This window comes from Myotis yumanensis, unplaced genomic scaffold, assembly GCF_028538775.1.
Source record: "Myotis yumanensis isolate MYYU_CA2020_CCGP unplaced genomic scaffold, mMyoYum1.0.hap1 SCAF_1, whole genome shotgun sequence".
In the NCBI taxonomy this organism is placed as follows: domain Eukaryota; kingdom Metazoa; phylum Chordata; class Mammalia; order Chiroptera; family Vespertilionidae; genus Myotis; species Myotis yumanensis.
Window position 1 is genome coordinate 195,812,750 of NW_027223752.1, and position 22,712 is coordinate 195,835,461.

Below are 22,712 nucleotides of genomic sequence, written 5' to 3' on the forward strand. Positions count from 1 at the left end.
TACATACACTTTACGGCTTCTCTTTGACATTCCAGAACTGCATCACTACTCTTGCACTTTGGGGCCATTATTAAGCAAAGCAAGGATTACTTGAACACAAGCACTGCATACCTCCACAGTTGATTTGATAACTGACAAAGCTAATAAGCAACTCATGGGCTGGAAACACATACAGAATGGATACGCTGGACAAGGATGATTCACATCCTGGGCAGGACCAGGTAGGATGAAGCAGGATGGCACAAGATTTCATCATTCTACTCAAAATGGTTGCAATTTAAAACTTGTGAATCATTTCTTTCTGAAATTTTCCATTTAATATTTTCAGACTGCAGTTGACCATGGGTAACCCAAGATAAGAGGGGACTACTTTTTTAAAAAAGCAAACAAAAGTGTTGGTTTCAAGGTCAATGAATGTTTGGGTTTTAAAACCCTAGTTAGTGACTTATACAATTTCTGAGCTTTAGTTTCCTAATTTGTAAGACTAAGATACTAATTCCCAGGGTTGTTGTAAACATTACAAAAAATAATGCCTAACAAATTTTAAATGTTAACATACTCCAAATACCTTCAATATTTCTGTAGGAATGTGTTCAGCGTAAGCATATCGATAGCAAAAATAAACATTAACACAAACTCAGGATTCATGGCCAAACATAACTATTTATTTATTTTTGTAATAAACATTCAGTATCTTCCTTTAAAAAAACCTAGAATTTAAATATTTCTTCCCATCCCATCACATACAAATCTGTAAATACATTATTTACATCTCTCAACTAAAACATATTACAGATTTTCTGACATTCAGTATCCTTTTAAAATAAAAATGATAAAGCAGTTAAACTTTGACCAATAACTACAATTTGAGTAATCTTGGCACAGTTTACAACATAGCGTCAATGTTACATTTCATATTTTAGGTCATTTTTCCCCTCCCAGCTTCTTTAATAGAGAGAGAAATTGTCTGTCTCCAGTAGAGCTGAATCCCTGTCTTTACACATCCTCTGAAATACTTGTACAATGTGAATGCTGACCCTATGTTTCCATTAGATGGCACTGACAGTATTATTCTGCTTTTGTCCCCATAAATAATTTCTATTTCGACTTTAACTGTCTCATGTACACTGTATTCTCTCTCAACCTAGATTTCATGACACTGTTTCTAGATAATTTTAAGTAATAATGTATAAGAAAAGTTCAACTAGAACAGAAGTTAACTGTCCTCCCACATTAGTACCCTCAGCACCCTAGTTATGCATGTACAAAAATAACAAATACAATTTAGTTGCTTTAAAAAACTATTTCCCCTAAAAATAGTTATCTCAGCAGAACAATTTAAGGAGAAAAGTATTCTTAAAATGAAAATGTAATCTATTTTAAAACCTACATAATATTAAGTATTTCAGAAACAAAGTAAAAAGGAAAAGATGTGCAAACCAGTAAGAAACACCCACACATAAAAATAATATGTGAGAAATTAAATATTAACAAAAATGTTTAATTTTATCACTAATGATCTTAGCTTCAGTGACATATTTAAAGAAAGCTGTCAGCCAAAAAAAATAAGAATGCCTATGTAAGTGCATTTTTCAACACTTCAGCTGAAGCCTACATGTTGACAGCAAGTACCTCAGAAGCACTAACAATGAGGACTTGCACAATCGACCTGTTTGTTTTCCAAGTGGTGCGTTTTGGGGGGATAGGAGATATGGAAAGTCAATAGCAGTAAAGGAAGTAATTTACCTCCAAGGAGAAGGAGATGTGAGCTGGAAAAGGCCAGTGATTTCACTATCTGTCTTGGAGAACTGTAATCCAAAGTTATCTATGTGTAGTATTATATGTAGAAAAAGAAATTCACATTAGCAAAATTGAGAATACTCAATCTGTACTATTTTTTGTCACAATTCTGTATCAATTTAGCTACAAGTAGCAGACATGGAACACAGTTTTATACCTTCAAAATGAATTCTTCCATATGATTAGCTCATTAGGAAAACCCTAAAAATTCAAACTGTCTGCAGTCAGAATTGTTATTATATCTTAAAATTAAACTTTTTCATTCAATCTTGAGAGTTTTCTCTCTAAACATTTATCTCATATACCATTAAACTGGCAGCTGAACAACAGTAATTCCTATGGTGAATCTTCTTAACATTATGACAAAAGTCTAATATTGAAATTACTTTAGGAATGATCCTTAAAAAGTAGCTGTAGAATAGCATTTCTAAGAACTGACATACTCTTTAATATCCCAGATAAGTTTCTAAATAAGTAACGTTTTCTCTTGGTATGCAGACTCATTTTCAAATTAGAAATAGACTTCTGGCCCCATATCTCTTAAAAAGACATTCATAATTTTAAATTTATAAATGACATATGAAATGTTTATGTAATTTTAAATATTTTATCTGTGATATGTAGGCTTAAAAGTCAGCCTAATTAATATATAAAACTTATTCCAATTTCTTTGTAAAATGATCTCTAGTCTTTAAATTCAAATTGTTCATCTGACTGAAAATGGTTTTTTAAAAAAGGGATGGAGGTAAAGGCTATTGTTTCCTTAGGCTACTTCTATCTTAAATATTGGATCCATGTTTTTCTTACTATCCCTTAAATCAAAACTATTTTACAGTAGTCAAGATTGAATTCAAGAGTTATCAGGGAAAGGAAAAAAATAGAAAACAAGATAAAGACTTTGATTTTTTTATTATTATACTTAACTATAAGACAATTAAACTAAATTAAAAAAATAAAACCTATACATCCAAATGATACTGTGTACTTCAAAGTAGTGACATCAGGAAACAATTCCTTTATTATATGATGCTACCTATGCTCAAAACACACTCTTCTGCAAATTTCAGAACCTGTGGTACATTCTATTGAACTTCCTTCACGGTTTAGTTCCAAGAAAACAGCAAAGCAGAGTTGGTTTGGTGAGTGAGATAGTCATAATTAAGTTGCCAAAAAGAGGTTTTGGTGCAACTAAAATGATGAAATAGATTATCTTGCATAGTCATACACTGATTCTCAAGGCTTCTTTGAAAGCATTCCAAAAACTTTACACCTTTGCAGCATAGCTGGAATAAGTAGTGCTCCCAAAGGAACCACCCTGAAGATCTACTCTCATTTGGATTTTTAAGGAATAACGTTTATTTTAAAAGAAAGTCCTACAACTTAGCAATTGCATCTCACATATTTTACCATTTCAGTGGTTATCAAAACCTCTCTCAGAGAGGGGTAGACAAAGGTATAAAATAAATCTGTCATTTTGCTATTTTCCCATAAGCAAGGAAAATGCTAATACATAAAATGGAGTCTGGTGATTACATGTAAAATATAAATATCCACATAATCTGTATTTTCTAAATAAAAGCGATTGTAGTGCTTTATCTCTGCTGATAAAATAGGCAGTAACTCAGTCTGTGATATGTTATCCACTAAACATGTCATCTCCTACCAAATACATTTTATGCTGATCATATAGAATTTACAGATAACGAAGGTAAAAAGCAATAGCAATCTAAAATCTCTCAAGTTAAGGTAAACTGACTTCCAAAGCTTCTACCAGCTAACTAACAAAATGTTTACTGTTTCAGTGCAGTTTAATACAATGGGTTTTTATGGGAAACAGAATAATCAAGTCAGCAAATGAAAGCCAGTAGCACCATCTACTGCTAACTAAAGAATTTTCACACTTTCTGTTATTCTCTCCACCACCATCACTCCATCATTTAAAGTAATTCCTAAAACTTGCTGCATATCAATATTTAACCAAAGCATTGTGAAAACAATACTATGTTAACTTACTATTTTATATTTTACGCTTTTATCAGCAGATGGGAAAACCAACTTCTGTTTTACACTTTCATATAAACACTTGGGTTGTGGGTGAATTTCCCGCCAAAATATAAGATGGCGCGTTAAAATGCCTATATCTTTTGAAGTATGGGTTCGATTGAAATGAAATATTTGGTAATACGCAGTTACAATCGGCCCGAGTTTACACGTTTCCCGCACTCCACCGCAAATCTATATGAACCGAGTTTAAGACGGCTCCCGCGGAGTACGCGCAATTCACGCGAGCCGACTTAACTCGTTTCCCGCAACCCAAGTGTAAAGAAAAGGGGGGAAATCTTTATCTTGGTTATTTATAAATTTAACAAAGAGATCTGGAAAGAATTCAATAGACATTTATAAACAAGTTCTGCTGCAAAGCCAAGATGTGATCCTTATTTTATAAAGGGTTCATGGGAACTAACCGAATCAAAGCAATTTTTTATTAAATTAGTTATTTCTCACATGCTCTGGTGAATGTTTTCCTACTCATAGCCATGTAACACCATGTACAATGCCAGGCCTCTGGGAGAACCTCACTACTTTGTTACCATATACACACATACATAACTCCATACTTTCCAATAACTCTGTTTACAGGAATACTCAGAGGCAGGCACCTGAGATTCTGGCACAGTGACGACAAACTCTTATATACATACAATGGGAAAGCAGGTCCTACTACTAAACATTCATTGATGGAAACATTTTTCCATTTTTACAGTATATTACTGCATAAGGCTTAAAAGAACAAGAACAATTTTTTACTATACTCTCTACATTTGGCTATTGCAACCTCTTTGTTACTAGGTTGATATGAAGACAAATGCAATATGGAAGACTACTTGAGTAATTATGTGCTTCATTTTCCCAAATAGATAGAACCCAAAATCAGTTGATGCCAAATTTTACTTCTGAATCTACCCATAATGGCTGCTAAAAGATCTGCATATTAAAAGAGTTGTTTTAAGGACATCAGCTAGTTCTCACTGTAATTTTTAACTATTACCAATGAATGTCCAATATATCTCTGCCAGGCTCTCCTGTTACTTCTATGGTTGGTACTTGAGAATGATGGCTATAAATGAAATGGAGAAAAAGGCAGTTCCTAGTGATCGTAATTATAATGTAATTAAACTGTATCACGGCTCTACTTGTTAAGAGCAAAACCTAACTGATTTCATTTTAGATTCTTAGTATTTTTAGTCTACACAATTTCAGAGCAAGATTTCTATTCTACAAGGAAAAGGGTATATATTTCTAACTAAAAAAAAAAAAAAAAAAAAAAAGAGTATATATTTCAAACTGAAGGGATAGATTTACCGGAAATGAGAAAATTAAAACAAAGTCTAAAAAGAATATATCTCAAGAATAAAAGTAAAGTGGAAATGTTAATATTTATTTTAAAAATCAATTTTCAAAACTTATGGGAATAATTCACTAAAAAGTCAAGGAAACTAAAATGTAAAAGTTAATAATCTCTGAATTAGCACTTTCATTGTTTAATATCACTGCAGAGAAAAATATTTCCTTTCACAGTGGAAAATCAGCTGTCAGAATACTTCAAATAGAGCCTATAATAAGCAAAGAATGTACTGTATCATTTAAAATGACAGGCAAACACCAGCTCCATTCACTGAATGGAAGTGCTGGAAAGTGGTCAATGTTCCCAAATAGTCCTTTATTCCTTATTTAATATCTATACCTAAAATTAATAACTTATTTTTAACTTCTCCATGGAAGTTGATTCCTAAAAAGAAGTCTCTAAGACTATGCTTACACGAAATTGATTAAAATCTTCATGCCATTCTATTCAAGGGTTTTAAGACAGGACTTTCTTGAACTTGACTCTCCACAGTTAATTCCATCTTTAACTCCCTATACAAGCTAATCCCCTATAACAGAACACACACTCCTATCAAAGCTTCTTCAAAGTAGGAGGAGATTCTGCAGACTTATGGCTCATTTGGCAATTGCTAAGAAACCTCACAGTTCAGCATCACCTCTGAAGATGGCAAACCTGTACATAAACCTGAATATTCACACCTACAGTGCAGTTAACATGTAGAAAGAAGCCAAAATGCAACAGATATTGCATTTCAACATCCTCAAGTTTCAATATCACAGTAAAGAGATGGAAAAAGACCTGCTTGTGGAACTTTAAGCATCTGTTGAACAGAATTACCATCAATATGAAAAATAATTAAGAAATACTAATTTTTTATGCTCTACATGCACACCTTTACAAATTGTGTTTCTTCGATGTAGTAAAAGCTAGAGATCATCAATTCAGGTAAACTATGGCTTTTGTCATAGATATTTTAAAACATGCATCAGTAAGTGCTCTGGGTAATAATCCTATTGTTTCAAGCCCTGTTTGGTTCTATGTGCTTTGCACCTCAGAAGTGAGCCTGCCAAGGCACTTAAAATATAAGTCTTTTGGGGACTTAAAAAATCAGTCACAATTTACACAACGTAGAATCCCATCCATGAGCAGCCCAATCAATAAGCATTCTCTTTCAACCTTCAACATTATAAAAAATTCCACAAGTAACCAAAACCAAGTTAAAAAAAAAATGCCACTAAGACAAAATTTACGCCTATCAAATGTATAGAGAATGGTTGTTGGCTTTCTATAGCAATAGAATATGGTTTCATTTATTCAGAAGAAAAAAGAACACAAATAAGCCCCCCAAACCTAAGACAAAAACAACCGAGACAAAAATAAAATACAACGAAATCCAAATACACTCCACAGAACTTCATGGGAACAATTTGCACAGTTCGCATCCCTTATCTGTCCTTTGAGGTGAGTTTCTCAATCAGTTCTTGGAGTGGTGCAAGTTCTCTTCTGTCAACCAGGTTAAATTCCTATGCACGATAAAGGCAGAAGAAATAGCAAAGACTTATTATTTACATTTCACTCCGAAACAGCTTTCCATTAACACTTATTGGAAATTAGCTTTTGAAGTAAATAAAAGTGAAATCTCTTTTTTTAAGTTTCTATTCCCTCACTGTCTTAGACAAATCACTTAACCACTTCTGATATTGTTTTACATATGTAATAATTATAAGATAAATCCTACTTCATAAAATTATTGTGGAGACTAAATGTGATACTGTAAGTTTACCACTTCAAGTAATCCTTGGCACAAAGTAAACACTCAATAACTGGGAATTGCTGCTCTTTGTTAAAAGGTATAACCCAGGCACCATTTAGATATACACTGAGTGGCCAGATTATGACCATCTGACGTTTGCAGGCAAATTAGCTATAATTTCACGCTGAAGTTGCTAGAGGGCCAGACCATTATAAATAGGGAAGCCGTTTGTTTACCTCAACAGTAGAAGTGATTTTTTTCTGAAGATATGGGTAAACAATGCAATTTAACAGCTTTTGGAAATGGGATATATATTATTATGAGTGGCCAGATTATTATGACCACCCCATCAGTACTTCGTTGGGCCACCTTTTGCCTTCAATACTGCGATGATTCTTCTTGGCATTGACTCCACGAGATGTTGAAAGATGATGCGAGGAATCTGACACCATGCCTGATGAATAGCACTGTCCAGGTCTGTGAGATTTGACGGTTGTGGAACCAGCTGCCTGATGGCTCTTTTAACTTTGTCCCACAAATGCTCAATTGGATTGAGATCTGGTGGTTGTGGGGGCCACCTAAGCAAGATAAAGTGTCCCTCATGTTCTTGAAACCACTCCAGCACAATACAAGCACCGTGGCATGGCGCATTGTCTTGTTGGAAGAAGCCATCTCCATCGGGATATGCCATCAACATGATAGGATGAACTTGATCAGCAACGATACTTAGGTATGTTGTGCTATTCAGATGTTGTTCCACACAAATTAAAGGGCCCAAATCATGCCAGGAAAAGATGCCCCAAACCATAACACTGCCCCCACCAGCTTGAAGGGTTGTACTCATGCATGTGGGGTGCATGCTTTCATGCTGTTTCCACCAAATTCTCACTCTGCCATCTGCATGATGCAACTGGAAACATGATTCATCGGACCACATGACTTTTTTCCAGTGCTCGACTGTCCAATCCTTGTGTTCCTGTGCAAATTGGAGACGTTTTATCTTGGTAACTGCAGACAGCAAAGGTGTTGGAACAGGCCTTCGGCTTCCATATCCCATACGATGCAGAGTACGGCTAATTTGCCTACAAACGTCAGATGGTCATAATAATCTGGCTACTCACGTTCAAATATATCCCACGTTCGAAGGCTGTTAAATCGCGTTGTTTACCCATATCTTCAGAAAAAAATCTCTTCTACTGTCGTGGTAAATAACCTACTTCCCTATATATAATGGTCGGGCCTTCTAGCAACTTCAGCACGAAATTATAGCTAATTTGCCTACAAACGTCAGGTGGTCATAATAATCTGGCCACTCAGTGTAGTCAACCAAGTAGGGACCAAAATATCTAGCATCTCCAGCAAGTTTCAGACTAAAATAGTTTATGTTATAAACTAACATATCCATAAGCTATCATGAGATGTGTCATTCTGAAGTAAAACTCTGAATAGATTTCCCCTGAACTATATTAAATAGAAGCTGTCTATACTTCTGATCTTCTGCCATGGTGGGGTATTCTGCACTCCTAATTTCATTTATTTATTAACATCCATCACGTGCCAAGCACTGCAGTATATACAAGGGGAAAAGCATTAGGGGGCATTTAACTGCAAGCCTATCACTACTAGTAAGATCTGTGGGGTCTGAACCAAGAACACAAATAGATAGATATATAAAATGCATGACTAAATAAATTTTACTTTAAGCTAATATATTGTTAAATAAAACATGTTCTTTTCTTCCACCTTGACAAAATATACCTTCATAGTGACCAGGAGAGCAGATTCAAATTTAGAATTCTCAAGACTCCTCAGAATTCTGCACTGGAAAGTAGAGCCAGCCCCTGACCCTCAGCAAAACTTGCTGATCTCCCAACCACCAGCTCCATCCTGCTCTTCAAAGGGCTTCACATGCATGAGTGTGGACACCCTGTCTGCTTATACAAGCAATGCCACACACCCTCATCAACAGCTGTCAACTGGCTATCCCTTAGGTCTAGAGCAGCGGTTCTCAACCTGTGGGTCACAACCATCGGAAAACACATACAGCATACCAGATATTTACATTACGATTCATAACAGTAGCAAAATTACAGTTATGAAGTAGCAACGAAAATAATTTTATGGTTGGTGGTCACCACAACATGAGAAACTGTATTAAAGGGTCTCGGCATTAGGAAGGTTGAGAACCACTGGTCTAGAGATATACGAATCAGGGATAAGACCTTTCCTCAAAAGAACAGACCCAAGGAAAAGATCTATGCAAACCTTGGAAATACACTTGGGACTATCTGGACAGGAAATTCTGAGGTAGAAGCACACACCAGAAGGAATCTGGGTAGGTATGTTGCTTGCCCTGTGGATTCCTCACTCTGTGGGGAGAAGTACAACTGGAGAAGGGCCAGAGTAGGATTTTCTAAATTGTGAAGCCAGGGGCTTACTCCTTCAAGGGCTGAGACTGTATAATGGACCCACCTATAAGCAGGTCACAGCGTCCTAAGATGTAAACAGATTCAGATATAGTAAATGCCATGAATCTATCCCCTACTATTTGCTAAGAGTTGGGAGATATGGTATACTTTGAGATCATACAGTAAGGTAAAAACTAACTCTTCTGGTGGAGGAATATCCTTGCCTAAACCACTAAAACCTGAACTTTGGCAATCATGTCTGTCTAAACCAAAGCACAGAGGCAAACTTTAGGATAACATGTTCTTTGTTTCTCTGGGTATCTGTAGATGGAATACCAGAGTGAGGTAATTGCTCAGAGCAACCATTTAGGTATGTTACTGTCTCCTAAGATGTGTTTTGGTAAAACTGAGACACAAAATGTGTGCCTTCAGTGTGAAGAGTGTGTATAGAGGGAAAACAGACATATTTTTCTTTAGTGGAGATGGATCACAGGGAAGGCATTTTAAGTATATATACCCAAAGATATACAAAAACAACACCGATCCAAGCCTTAGACTTCTCCTGCCTACCATAAACCCCTCTCAATTTCCACCAAAGAAAGGCTGGTCAGCTTATCTTTTCCATCTATTTTTCACTCCTGGCTGTTAGTTCTCCAACTGTGATAGCAGGGTGAGACTATCTTCACTCCTCTTAATCTCATCTCTAAGGCCAGTTCTCTGAGAACTAAAAAGAGAAGGAAAAGGGGGTCAACAAAGGAGTCAGATCAAAGACTAATGGACCTCTTTGGAATAGTAACACAGATTTCTCCCTTTGGACATAATGGACAGTACCTAACTTAAAAATTATTCAGAATACTTAAAAATAAAAAAGGAAAAAAGGTGTGATATTCAAAGCTCATTTCTAGGACAGAGGATGCTAAAAAAGTTCCAAGGTAGACTGGATTTGAGGGTTAAGAGGAGTAGGAGGAATGCTAAAAAGTTCAAGAGATCAAGTTCATCAATAGATCTGCCAAACTAGCCAGGCTCCTTACATGGCCCCTCCAGATTAGGCCATTAACTGAAGCAAATCCAAGAAAGAATTCTCAGAGCCATTTTATTTAGACTTGCATGACTTGCATGTGGCTGCTTAGAGATAAATGGAATTCAGAAACAAAAGGCCAGTTCTTATCATCATGGCAAGTATAGAAGAGGAAGACTAGAGAAACAGGGCAAATTTTTATCCTTACAGTATGAATGCAATATTCACCTAAGAACTCTGTAGATAACTAATTTACTAAACAAAAAAGGTCTCCTAATCCAACTTACCTGGACAAAAAAGATAAAGTGCTTGAAAGATGTATTCAGATGCGCTTCCTCCTGAAGCTGGATCACAGGGTCAAAATGCTGATGATAAATGTGAGCATAAACCCTGAAGAGGCGTTTGAGTATAGTTTTTGCCACAGACATGAAGTTCTTCGGGAATGGGACACCTAATAAATAAACAACCCCATCTATTAACAAGGGACAGGAACAAGGCAATATGAGTTTGTTAACAAATGGCAACATAAATTGCCAAAACAAGGCTTAAAAGAAGAAGGATTTATGAATTACTACTTAATACACCTACTGTACTTTTCAGAGGTCTTTAACATATCATGAATGAAAATAAATTTCAAAGCTTCTATGGAACAAGAACTAATTTTCAGTATAGCCCTTTAGGCCTCCAACACTTTACTAAAATGAAACAAATGAATGCCTAAGATGGTAATGGAGCTAAAACTCACACTGAGATCCTCAGATTTTGTAACATCATTTCTTTATACAAATATATGCTAGACACAAATAATATATTAATCATGTTCATTTTTGTTTAAAATGCTTGCAATATATTTTTAAAATTTTTTCTATGGGAATTATTTCATTACTACTCCAGGTCTACATTTATCCTGAAAAACAACTGCAATCTCTGCTCAGTTAGGTTCCTTGCTATGAATTAAAGCACTTTTGCAGCATTAAACAAATACAAAACTAGAATAATACAAAATTCCATATACTTTGTTACTCTTGCTAAATAATCTAGACTGGCAAAACACAAGCCAAACACTGGTACTACTGGGTTCAATGTCATCATTTTACCTACACAACTCATCCTATATATCTTCTATATACATATAAAGAGCCAGGGGCCATCATGACCGAACGGATGACCAAACAGGCTGAATACGACCAAACGATAGAGCAGAAGGCTGCATGGGGCGACCAGACCAACAGGGGGGTTAGTGAGGGATGACCAAACGACTGAGCAGCAGGCTGCGTGGGGTGACCAGACCCGCAGGGGGGGGGCAGTAAGGGTTGACCAGGCTGGCGGGGGGGCAGTTAGGAGCGAGCAGGCCGGCAGAGTGGTGCTGTTGGGGGCGACCAGGATGACAAAGGGTTTAGTGAGGGGTGACCAAACAACTGAACAGCAGGCTGTGTGGGGCAACCAGGCCAGCAGTGGCGGGGGGGGTGGGGGGGGAGGGCGCGGCAGTGAGGGGCAACCAGGCCAGCAGGGGGGGCAGTTGGGGGCGACCAGGCCAGAAGAGGGTGGCAAAGGGGCAACCAGGCCGGCAGAGGGGGGCACTGAGGGGTGACCAGACTGGCGGGGGAGGGGGGGGTGTGGGCAGTTGGAGGTGACCAGGTCGGCAGGGGGGTGCAGTTAAGGGCGACCAGGCCGGCAAAGGGGGGCAGTAAGGGGCAACCAAGCTGGCAGGGCGGTAGGTGGGGGCGACCAGGCCAGCAGGCAGAGGCGGTTAGGGGTAATCCGCTGGCAGGGGGGCCAGTAGAGGGGATCAGGCAGGCAGGCAGGTGAGCAGTTAGGAGACGCGGTCCCAGACTGTGAGAGGGATGTCCAACTGCCGGTTTAGGCCTGATCCTCAAGAGCAGGCCTAAACCGGCAATCATATGCTCTGACCCATAGGTTAGCTTGCTCCTGGGGTTCAGCTGATCAGGACTGAGGGAGATGGGCTCGATACGCCCTAGAGCCCTCCCATGGTCGCTCCCCGGCTGGCCAACCTCACAAGTCCCTCCCCAGCCCAATCGTGCACCAGTGGGGTCCCTCAACCTGGCCTGTGCCCTCTTGCAATCCGGGACCCCTTGGGGAATGTTAGAGAGCTGGTTTCAGCCCAATCCCACAGGCCACACCCCTTGGGAGGGCACAGAGGCAGGGCTCATGGCTGGTGAGCACTGCTGTGGCAGCACGAGCCTCTCCTGATGGATCGGGACTGATTGGGCATGAGCCTGTGGCAGGCACAGTGGGGCCAAGATGAGCGGAAGCGGCAGGCAGGGGCTGTAGGCAGCATTGGACTGCGGGTTTCGGCCAGATCCCTGCAGGCCACCAAGAGGGACCCCACTCATGCACGAATTCGTGCACCGGGCCTCTAGTTTAAAAATAAGAGTGGCTTGGCCGGTGTGACTCAGTGATTGAGCGTGGAACCATGAACCAAGAGGTCACTGGTTCGAATCCCAGTCAGGGAACGTGCCCCTCGTGGGCTCAATGCCCGGTGGGGGGCGTGCAGAAGGTAGCCTATCAGGGATGTTTCTCTGTCACGATGTTTCTATCTCTATGCCTCTCCCTTCTCTCTCTCTCTAAAAATCAATAAAAATATATTTAATAAATAAATAAAAATATGACTGGTCATTCCCTGGCTGGGTGGCTCAGTTGGTTGGAGCGTCATCCCATAAACCAAAAAGGTTGTGGGTTCAATTCCTAGTCACAGCACATACCTAAGCCATAGGTTCCATCCCCAGTCGGGGTGCATATGGGAAGCAACCGATCAGTTTCTCTCTGACACTGATGTTTCTCTCCCTTTCTAAAAATCAAAAAAATAACATTCTCGGGTGAGGATTAAAATATATTTATATACTAGAGGCCCAGTGCATGGATTCGTGCACTGGCCTGCACCCTCTCGCAATCCAGGACCCCTCAGGGCATGTCAGACTGCCAGGTTTTGGCAAATCCCCGCGGGAGGTTGGCTGGCCAGGAGGAAGGGACCACAGGAGGTTGGCCGGCTGGCCGAGGGAGGTGGGCTGTGGGAACGCACTGACCACCAGGGGGCAGCTTCTGCATTGAGCATCTGCCCCCTGGTGGTCAGTGCGCATCATAGCGACCGGTCGACTGGTCGTTTGGTCATTTGGTCTCTTAGGCTTTTATATATATAGATATTATAAGCCACAAGGAAACATAGCACAAACCAAAATAAAGGGGATGCTAAATAGCATGCTTACAGACTTCAAAATGATCAGTTATGAAAGTCCACAAAAGACTGATGTATACATACTCTACATTAAAGAGGGCTAATGAAACATGACAACCACATGAAAAATTGTTAAAAATTTTCTTTCATTGTAAAGAATATTATTGGGAAAATTTGGAAAATCTAAATAACATCTGTAAATTACACAACAATTGTATCAGTGTTGATTTCCTGACTTTGATAATTATGCTGTGATTTTCTAAGGAAATACACATTGAAGCACAAATGGATAAAGGGGCATCATATATGAGACATTCTTAAAATTTTCAAAAAAGTCTTAAAATTCAGTCAAAAATAAACATTAAAAATGCAGGGTGGGGCAAAAGTAGGTTTGCAGTTCTTCGTATGGAAAATAATTCAGTAATCCTAATATATAAAAACACAGGGCCCATAACGACTGACTGGAGGTCAAACATTGGAAGTCAGTCCTGCAGTCAGTGCTAGGTTGCCATGGCGACCCAGCACTGACTCCCAAGGGGGCTGCGGATCAGGCCCAGAGAGAGGCAGGGTCTGATCCGCAGCCTCCGTGGCAGCTGTTGATCAGCCCTTGCCACTCTCTTTCTCTCCAGGCTTCGCCAGCAGCCCCGCCTCTGTTTCTCTCCGGGCCTCCACAGGGGGGTTGTTGATCAGCCCTGTCTCTCTGATCAGTCCTGGAGACACTGACTGGCATAGAAACCGACCAATCAGAACCAAATCTGGGTGAACTGTGAGGAGCCAATGGCTGCATAGGGGGCAGAACTTTTGATGTTGCCTGGCATAGAAACCGACCAATCAGAACCAAACTGGCCAGCAGGGGAGGGCAGTTGGGGGCGAGATCAGGCTGGCAGGGGAGGGCAGTTGGAGGCAAGATCAGGCCAGCAGGGAAGGGCAGTTAGGGGTGATCAGGCAGGCAGGCAGAGAGGTTAGGGGCAATCAGAAATGCAGGTGAGCAGTTAGGAGCGAGCGGTCCCAGATTGCAAGAGGGATGTCCGACTGCCGGTTATCGGGCCTAAACCGGCAGTCGGACATCCCCCAAGGGGTCCCCAGTTGGAGAGGGTGCAGGCTGGGCTGAGAGAACCCCCCCCCCCCCCGTGCACAAATTTCGTGCACTGGGCCACTAGTTAGTAAGTAATAATACAAGAATACACTCTGTTTCACATACTCACAACTATGTATCTACTTTTGTCCCACCCCATACATACAGCAGATAAAAGATAAGTTGAGGGCACTTATCCAAAACCATTATGATATATAAATAAAACGCCTTGAAAAATAGACCTTTAATTACAAATGCTACAAAGCAGTAAAATCATTCAATAAATGTGTTTAAAACAATCCATAATAACAACTATTTATATTACTGTCTCTCTTCCACCATACCAATTCTCCAAAAATTAAGAGCATAAACTATAGACAAAAAGTTATTTATTGCTACAAGAAAAAATTCTTAGTTTTTTAAGAAAACACAGTTGTAAGAAGTTTGAGAAGGTAAAATCTTGTGAACTGTCTAAATGTGAAAAATTTCCACTTGAAAGGCTGACTCTTAAGAACAAATATGAAAGGCACTGGCGGGGTGCTCAGTTGGTTAGAGCGTCATCCCAATAAGCAAAGGTTTCAAATTCAAACTCCAAATCTGGTTACTGGACTGTTGTAATTATTATCACCCAAACTAAGCAGATCTCAGCAAACTCATACAAGGGTACATATAAGAAACAACCAATAAATGCATAAATAAGTGGAACACCAAATCAATGTTTCTCTCTCTCTTCTGCTCTCTTCTTCTCTCTCTCTCAAATCAATTTTTTTTTAATATGAAAAAGCAAAAGTTAGTTACTAACCAGCCAACCCTTCTAATCATGTTTTCTTCTCACCTAGTTTGATTTCAGTCTGTAAAATTCACACCATTGGTCATAAATTAAAACTCTCTCTTTGCCACAAATATAATGTAAAACTTTATATAAGGCATACAAGCTCCTTCCCTAAACAAAAAATGGATATGACTGTTGCAGATATTGACTGCCAACCCAATAACCAGTCTTTTTTTTTTCCATAACATGGGCCGGATTTTCTTACTGTTTGAGGTACACTAATTTCTCATTGATTAAAATATAAGGTTTACCTTAATGATAATGATAAACTGGTATGAAAAGATAGGATGTTTTTAAATGTATAAGATTAGAAATATTTTGATAAATATTGTAATCTAGTATGGTTCCTGGAATAGAGAGAAAATAAATTCTAGAAACATAAAATTAGATAAATCATGATCAATTCCAATTATACAAAACAATTATACCTATTTTTGAAGGAAATAATGTCTCATCATCCAACTGGTCCTGAACCCAAGTCATCAAGTAATCAATATACTTTGGTGCAGAGCACTTAATGGGCTTCTTTATGTTTGTTCCATCTGCCCAATGATACTCATATCTGTAATAGAAAGATAAAAAGCACACAGAATATTAGTATATACCCATACACAGTTTGTATATTTTTATATGATACATGTATGTGCATTATGAATGAATACAGGACATGTTTTAAACAATATGTTCCTCCAAATAAAGATTTTTGCATTTAGCTTTCATTTATTCATTTATTTATTTATTACTGATTTTAGAGAGAGAAGGGGGAGAGAGAGAAATATCGATTTGTAGTTCCATTTATTTATGCACTCATTGGTTGATTCTTTTATGAGCCCTGACCAGGGATCGAACCCGCAACCTTGGCATATAGGGACAACACCTAACCAGGGCCACATTTGGCATTTCAATTTAATGATTTCAAATGGTTACTGTACTCTTTTGCATTTATTATGACACAAACTAAGCAGATTTCAGTAAACTCATTGTTTTGTGTTTCAATGCTTTCCTCTAATGTTTTAATTTGATTATACAACTTTCTTTCATATATAGAATTTAAATTTTAGAATCATACATTGTCATAGTAGAAAACCTAGCTTACTTCCTTCCCACTTCTAAGATGATCATCCTTAACGTTTTTATGGCTATTTTCTTACTTCAAAAATATTTCTCTTTATGCAGTACAATTCTTTACAACTTGGGGTTTTTAACGTAGGGTTAAGGATAGAAGAAGGAAAAGAAGAAGGGAGGGAGGGAGGGAGGGAGGAAGGGAGGAAGGGAAGGAGGGAGATCATTTTTCATTTCTGTAGTATCTTTATAGAGATCCTTTGGCTCTTTTTTTTTTTTTAATATATTGATTTCAGAGAGGAAGGGAGAGAGCCATAGAAATATCAATGATGAGAATCATTGGTCAGCTGCCTCCTCCTGCACGCCCCCTACTGGGGATTGAGCGGCAACCCGGGCATGTGCCCTTGACCAGAATTGAATCCAGGATCTTTTAGTCCACAAGCCAACGCTCTATCCACTGAGCGAAACCAGCTAGGGCACCTCTTACTTTTAAATAATTAGGTAAATTGTTCCTATACCAGCTATGTAGATAAGATTTCTGTGGGAAAATGATCAGAGCTGTAATCTAAGTGGCAGTAATTCTCCCTAATTCACAGGAATGGGATATTGGTGTAATATCAGAAAACCTCCCAATAAAATGCTAGTCAATTACAAAGGGGAAGAAAATGACTAATTTGAGGTGAAAAAACCTTGCAGACACTAACATGATAAGGTAATTAGGATAATTAGGCCTTTTAAGAGATTACAGTCAGGCCTGCTATATTCACTCTTTTATGCACAAAGACTAGTACAGGGAAAGACTGAGGAACTATTCCAGATTGAAGGCACCTAAAGAGATACGTCAAATAAATGCAATACATATTCATAGACAGGATCCTGGAGCAGAAATGAAAAACTGAGATATTACTGAGATAGCTGGTGAAATGTGAATGGTGTCTATGAACTGGAAGAAGTGGTTTAGAGAATTTATATGCTGGTTGTATAGAAGAGTATTCCTGCTTTTAGAAAATACACAGTTGAATATATAGGCATAAAGAGATTAGCGTAATGTCTATAATTTAGTCAAAAGATTCAGAAAAAAATTAATGTTAATGACTATACACATAGAGAGGAGTGATGAAGCATGCAAGTTAATAATTGAGGAATCTGGATAAAAGAGATATGGGAGTTCTTTATGATGTTCTAGAAACTTTTCTATACATTTGAAATTATTTGAAGTTTCAAAGTCTGAAATAGTTTGAAAATAAGTTATTTTTCAAAAAAATTACCACAGGAAATATTCAAAGCATATTATTTTGAACATGTTTGATCATGACAAAATTGTCAATTTTTTTAAAGGACTAGCTTCTGAGAAACATCTAAACTCATTTAGAGTCAACTTGAGGAAGAAAGCAGACCACTCTAGGTAATACTTTGTTCAATGTATGAATTTGGTCAATAAATAAATTATTACTATGCTGTAATAAAATTGAATCTCTTGGGTAGCTAGTGATCTGACACTGTAATTTAAAAGATAGCAAAAATATTCTGAGCAATGAAAACAGCACAACAAGTGATTAGCAATCTAAGGTTCCTACTACTACTAATATTTCTATACACTAGTAAGTCTGGACAGCTTGTTTTGTTTTGATATTTATGCTTTGTTTATAATTGCGGGGAGAGAACATATTTTATAAAAAGTCAGCACTAAAAATAAAACCTCTCTATATCTACACTAATAAAAGAGAAACATGGTAATTGGTGTACAACCGCTACCCTTTTCATTGGCTAATCAGTGAGTATATGCAAATTAACTGTCAGCCAAGATGGCGGCCGGCAGCCAGGCAGCTGGAAGGGAACATGAGGCTTGCTTGCTGCAGTGAAGGAAGACTCCAAAGTTCCCCGCCTGCGCTGCTGGCCTCTGAGCTGGCAGTTTGAAACTTTGTAACAAAACCCCGGGATCTCAGAGCTGGAGTTATACATTGTTTCGATTGTAGAACGCAAACAAACCAGCGGAAGCCTCAAAGCTAGAGCCAGAGTTAAAGCTGGCCCAGAATAAAATTAAAAAAAGAGAAAAAAAAGGAGGGGTTGGGAGCTTCAGTCAACAATCGCCAGCCTGAAAGCAGCCCTCAGCCCCTCACCCAGAGTGGCCAGGCACCCCAGTGGGGACCCCCACCCTGAAGGGTGTGTGACCAGCTGCAAACAGCCAGCATCCCCTCACCCAGGCTGGCCAGGCACCCCACTGGGGACCCCCACCCTGATACAGGTCACCCTTCAGGGCAAACCAGCCGGCCCCCAGGCCTCTATCCTATATAGTAAAAGGGTAATATGCCTCCCAGCACCGGGATCAGCAGAGCCTCGAGGCCTCCTGGCACCAGATCAGCGTGACAGGGGGCAACGCCCAAACCCCCTGATCGCCCTGCGGCTCTGTGTGTGACAGGGTGCGGCGTCCCAACCCCCTGATCGGCCCTGCTCTGTGACAAGGTAGAGCCATAACCTCCCCATCAGCCCTACCTTGAGTGTGACAGTGGCAGCGCCCCAACCCCCTGATCAGTCCTGCTCTGTGGGTGATACAGGGCAGTGCCCCAACCCCCACCCCCACCCCACGGGCCCTGCTCTGTGTGTGACAAGGTAGAGCCATAACCTCCCCATTGGCCCTGCCCTGAGTGTGACAGTGGTGGCGCCCCAACCCCCTGATAGGCCCTGCTCTGTGTGTGACAGGGGGCGGTGCCCTAATTCCCCTATTGGCCCTACTCTGTGAGTGACAGGGGGGAGCTCCTCAACCCCCTGATTGGCCCTGCTCTGTGAGTGACAGGGGGGAGCTCCCAAACCCCCTGATGGGACCTGCTCTGTGCATGACAGGGGGGAGTTCCCCAACCCCCTGATTGTCCCTGCTCTGTGAGTGACAGGGGGCAATGCTCCAACCCCCTGATCGACCCTGCTCTGTGTGTGACAGGTGGTGGCACCGCAACCTCCCCATCAACCCTGCCTTGAGTGTGACATGGGGCGGTGCCCCAACCCCCCAATCAGCCCTACCCTGAGAGTGACTGAGGGTGGCATCGCAATCTCTCGATCCGCCCTGCTCTGTGCATGACAGGGGGTGGCGCCCCAACTCCCCAATCAGCCCTGCTCAGAGCCCGACCAGGGGCTGCATCTAGGGATTGGGCCTGCCCTCTGCCACCCGGGAGCAGGCCTAAGCCAGCAGGTCATTATCTCCTGAGGGGTCCCAGACTGCGAGAGGGCACAGGCCGGGCTGAGGGACCCCACTCTTCCCCCCCGAGTGCACAAATTTTTGTGCACCGGGCCTCTAGTATAGTTTATAAATATCAATTCATATTCTTATTAGAAAACTAGGGGCCCGGTGCATGAATTCATGCATGGGTGGGGTCCCTCTGCTTGGCTGGTGATCAGGGCCGATCGGGGCGTCTCGCCCAGTCCCAATTGGGGCCGATCGCGACCAGCCAGCCAGTGGGAGGGACCACAGGAGGCTGGCTGGCCGCAGGAGGTTGGATGTGGGAGCGCACTGACCATCAGGCTGCAGCTCCTACATTGATCGTCTGCCCCCTGGTGGTCAGTGTGCGTCATAGCGACTGGTCGACCAGTCGTTCTGGTCGTTCAGTTTTAACGGTTGCTTAGGCTTATATATATATAGATAACACAACGTAGCAATTAAGAGTACAGTCACACTAGAGTCAAAGAGTCCTGGATGACAGAGACCTGGTTCTGTTTTTAGATAACAGGACCCTTGCACATGTTACTTAACTTTTCTCAGACTCAATTTATTTTCCTGTAAAATGAGGATAACAATAGTTTTCTTACTTTATTGGTTTGCTGTATAAAGGCCTTACATTTAGGTAGTACTGAATAAATGGTAGCTGGCATTGTTATTGTCAGCTAAAGTCAGAATAAAATCCAGTTTCAAAAATTTATTTATCAAAGCAACATTTATTGAGTGGTAACTAGATGGCAGGCACTGACTATTCTTGATCAAAAGAGATTTAAAAGAATAACCAATCTGACAGGTTAAATAAGACATGTATAAATAATCTATACATATAAAAGACTAAGTGACTGACCGTACATCTGTCTGACTGCCGACCAACCGACCGACAGGTACATATGACACGCACTGGCAATTTAAAAATAAACATTGACTCGCACATACAGGATACATATAAAGCTCCCATCGAATTTTAATAGTATTACTCCTTCGGGAATGCCATGTCATAAATTAGTATTACTCCTTCGGGAATGCCATGTCATAAATTAAAATTCAAAGTAGGTGCAATCATCATGCTACTGAGAAATCTTAATAGTAAATGGGGTCTTTGTAATGGTACCAGATTTATTATCAAAAGATTGCAACCTAACATAATCAAAGCTGAAGTATTAACAGGATCTGTGGAAGGAGCAGATTGTTATGATTCCAAGAATTGATTTTTCCCCATCTGGCCTCCCATTTATATTAATTCGAAGATAGTTTCCCATGATGCCAGCATTTGCAATGACTATTAATAAATCACAAGGACAAACTGTAGACAGAGTAGGAATATTCCTATCTGAACCTGTTTTCAGACATAGTCAGTTACATGTTGCTGTCTCTTGACTTTGAAGAGCGTGTGACGTTAAAGTTGTAAATACTTCATCACAAGGAAAATTAGTCAAGCACTCTGAAAGTGTTTTTACTCTTAATGTGATATACAGGGAAATATTAGAAGATGTTTAATCAATTTATCAGTCCTTGTTTTTATCAATATTTTTATATCATGTTTTTATATCATGCCTTTGTTGTTGTAGCATGTTGTTATTTATTAATCAATTTATATATTATTTTCATATAGATTTTACTAATTTTCTTTCAACTCTGACACTTCTGTTATAGAGAAAGGCGAATACTGATATTAAAATATTTCTTCTAATTAATTTCCTTTTAATGTGCATGAATCCATGCACTGGGCCACTATATAATCATAATGTAACAAAGAAATAAAATTGTAATGACAAAAAAGTTAAATAGAAAGATCACATTTAGTATGAAGAAATCAGAAGGTTTCATGGAGAAGGAAGTACCTGATGAGGGCCTTGAAGATGGGTAAGATTTTTGGAAATGTGAGCAGAAGATAAGAGGGACATGAGAAGCAAAATATCTAAGAGAAGAACGGAATGAACAAGTTTTCAGAGTATAACTAATAGAGGGAATAGCAAGCAAGGCATTTTCTATAATCTTGTCTGGATAGACCAGAGGAGATGTGTAAGTTAACAGAAGAAAGGCAGCATGGAGGACAATACAGGAAGGGTCATAAAGTTCTGGCTAAGGAATCTGCACTTACTATATCACTCATTGGTAAGCCAGTGAAGGGGATGCTAAGTACAGAAATTAACTACCTTCTTATCTATGAACTATAAAATAAAGTAAAAATGAGAACTGATCATAAACCACATCTTACTTTGGGCCAGCTGACATCACTGGACAACTTTCCTCTGTACAGAAATCTGTGATTGTTCCATAAAGCATGTTGATCTGATTGAAAAAATCCACAGCTGCAAAGCAAATATCAGTTATAAGTAAAATATTTAATTTTACTAAGCAGAACCTAGATTTATCAGTGTTCTTTCTAAACATATACAGATTTCCTAGCTTTTGTTAGTAATTTTTAGCTAAATTCCACTATGGTCAAAAACTGTTATATCATTTCAATCATTTCAGTTTTTTAAATGCACCTATGTGTAATCTGAGGTGCTTAGGCCACATGTCCCTCAGGTCAAGTCTATTAATCAAGTCTATTAAAAATGGCTTACATTTTTCTAATTCCCTCTTGATTTTTTTTCCTCCTCATTCTATCCATTAATAAAAGAGTGTTTAAATCTCCCATTATGACTGTGGATTTGTCTATTTCTTCTGTTCAGTCAGCAGTTTTATTTTATAAACATAATTAGAGACATAAATTCAGAACACCATATATTCTTTGTGAAGTGAACCATTTATCATTTTAAACTCTTCCTCTTTATTGTTTTGGGTATTATTTTTGCCTTAAAGTCTACTTTGTCTGATATTAATATGACTGTATCAGCTTTCTTTAGATTAGTGTTTAACTTTTTAGTTTCAACCTACTTTTGCCGCACCCACTATTCAAGGATAAATATTACATATGGTGACTTTGAACTAACCCCTGTTCCCTCTTTATTTAGAATCCTAAAATCCCC

At 39.4% G+C, this 22,712-nt stretch overlaps 1 protein-coding gene across 1 annotated transcript in view; it reads right to left on the bottom strand.

Annotated features, from left to right (window-relative positions):
• Positions 1–643: 643 nt before the first annotated feature.
• Positions 644–22,712, bottom strand: part of MOB1B (MOB kinase activator 1B) — a 46,655-nt gene continuing 24,586 nt past the window's right edge. Inside the window, exons 3-6 of the mRNA XM_070395325.1 lie at positions 21,956–22,049; positions 15,896–16,029; positions 10,655–10,818; positions 644–6,711 (exon numbers count right to left, since the gene is read on the bottom strand). Of these exons, the coding sequence (XP_070251426.1) occupies positions 6,634–6,711; positions 10,655–10,818; positions 15,896–16,029; positions 21,956–22,049 (470 nt within the window). The 3' untranslated portion in view covers positions 644–6,633. The remainder of the gene's footprint in view (positions 6,712–10,654; positions 10,819–15,895; positions 16,030–21,955; positions 22,050–22,712) is intronic.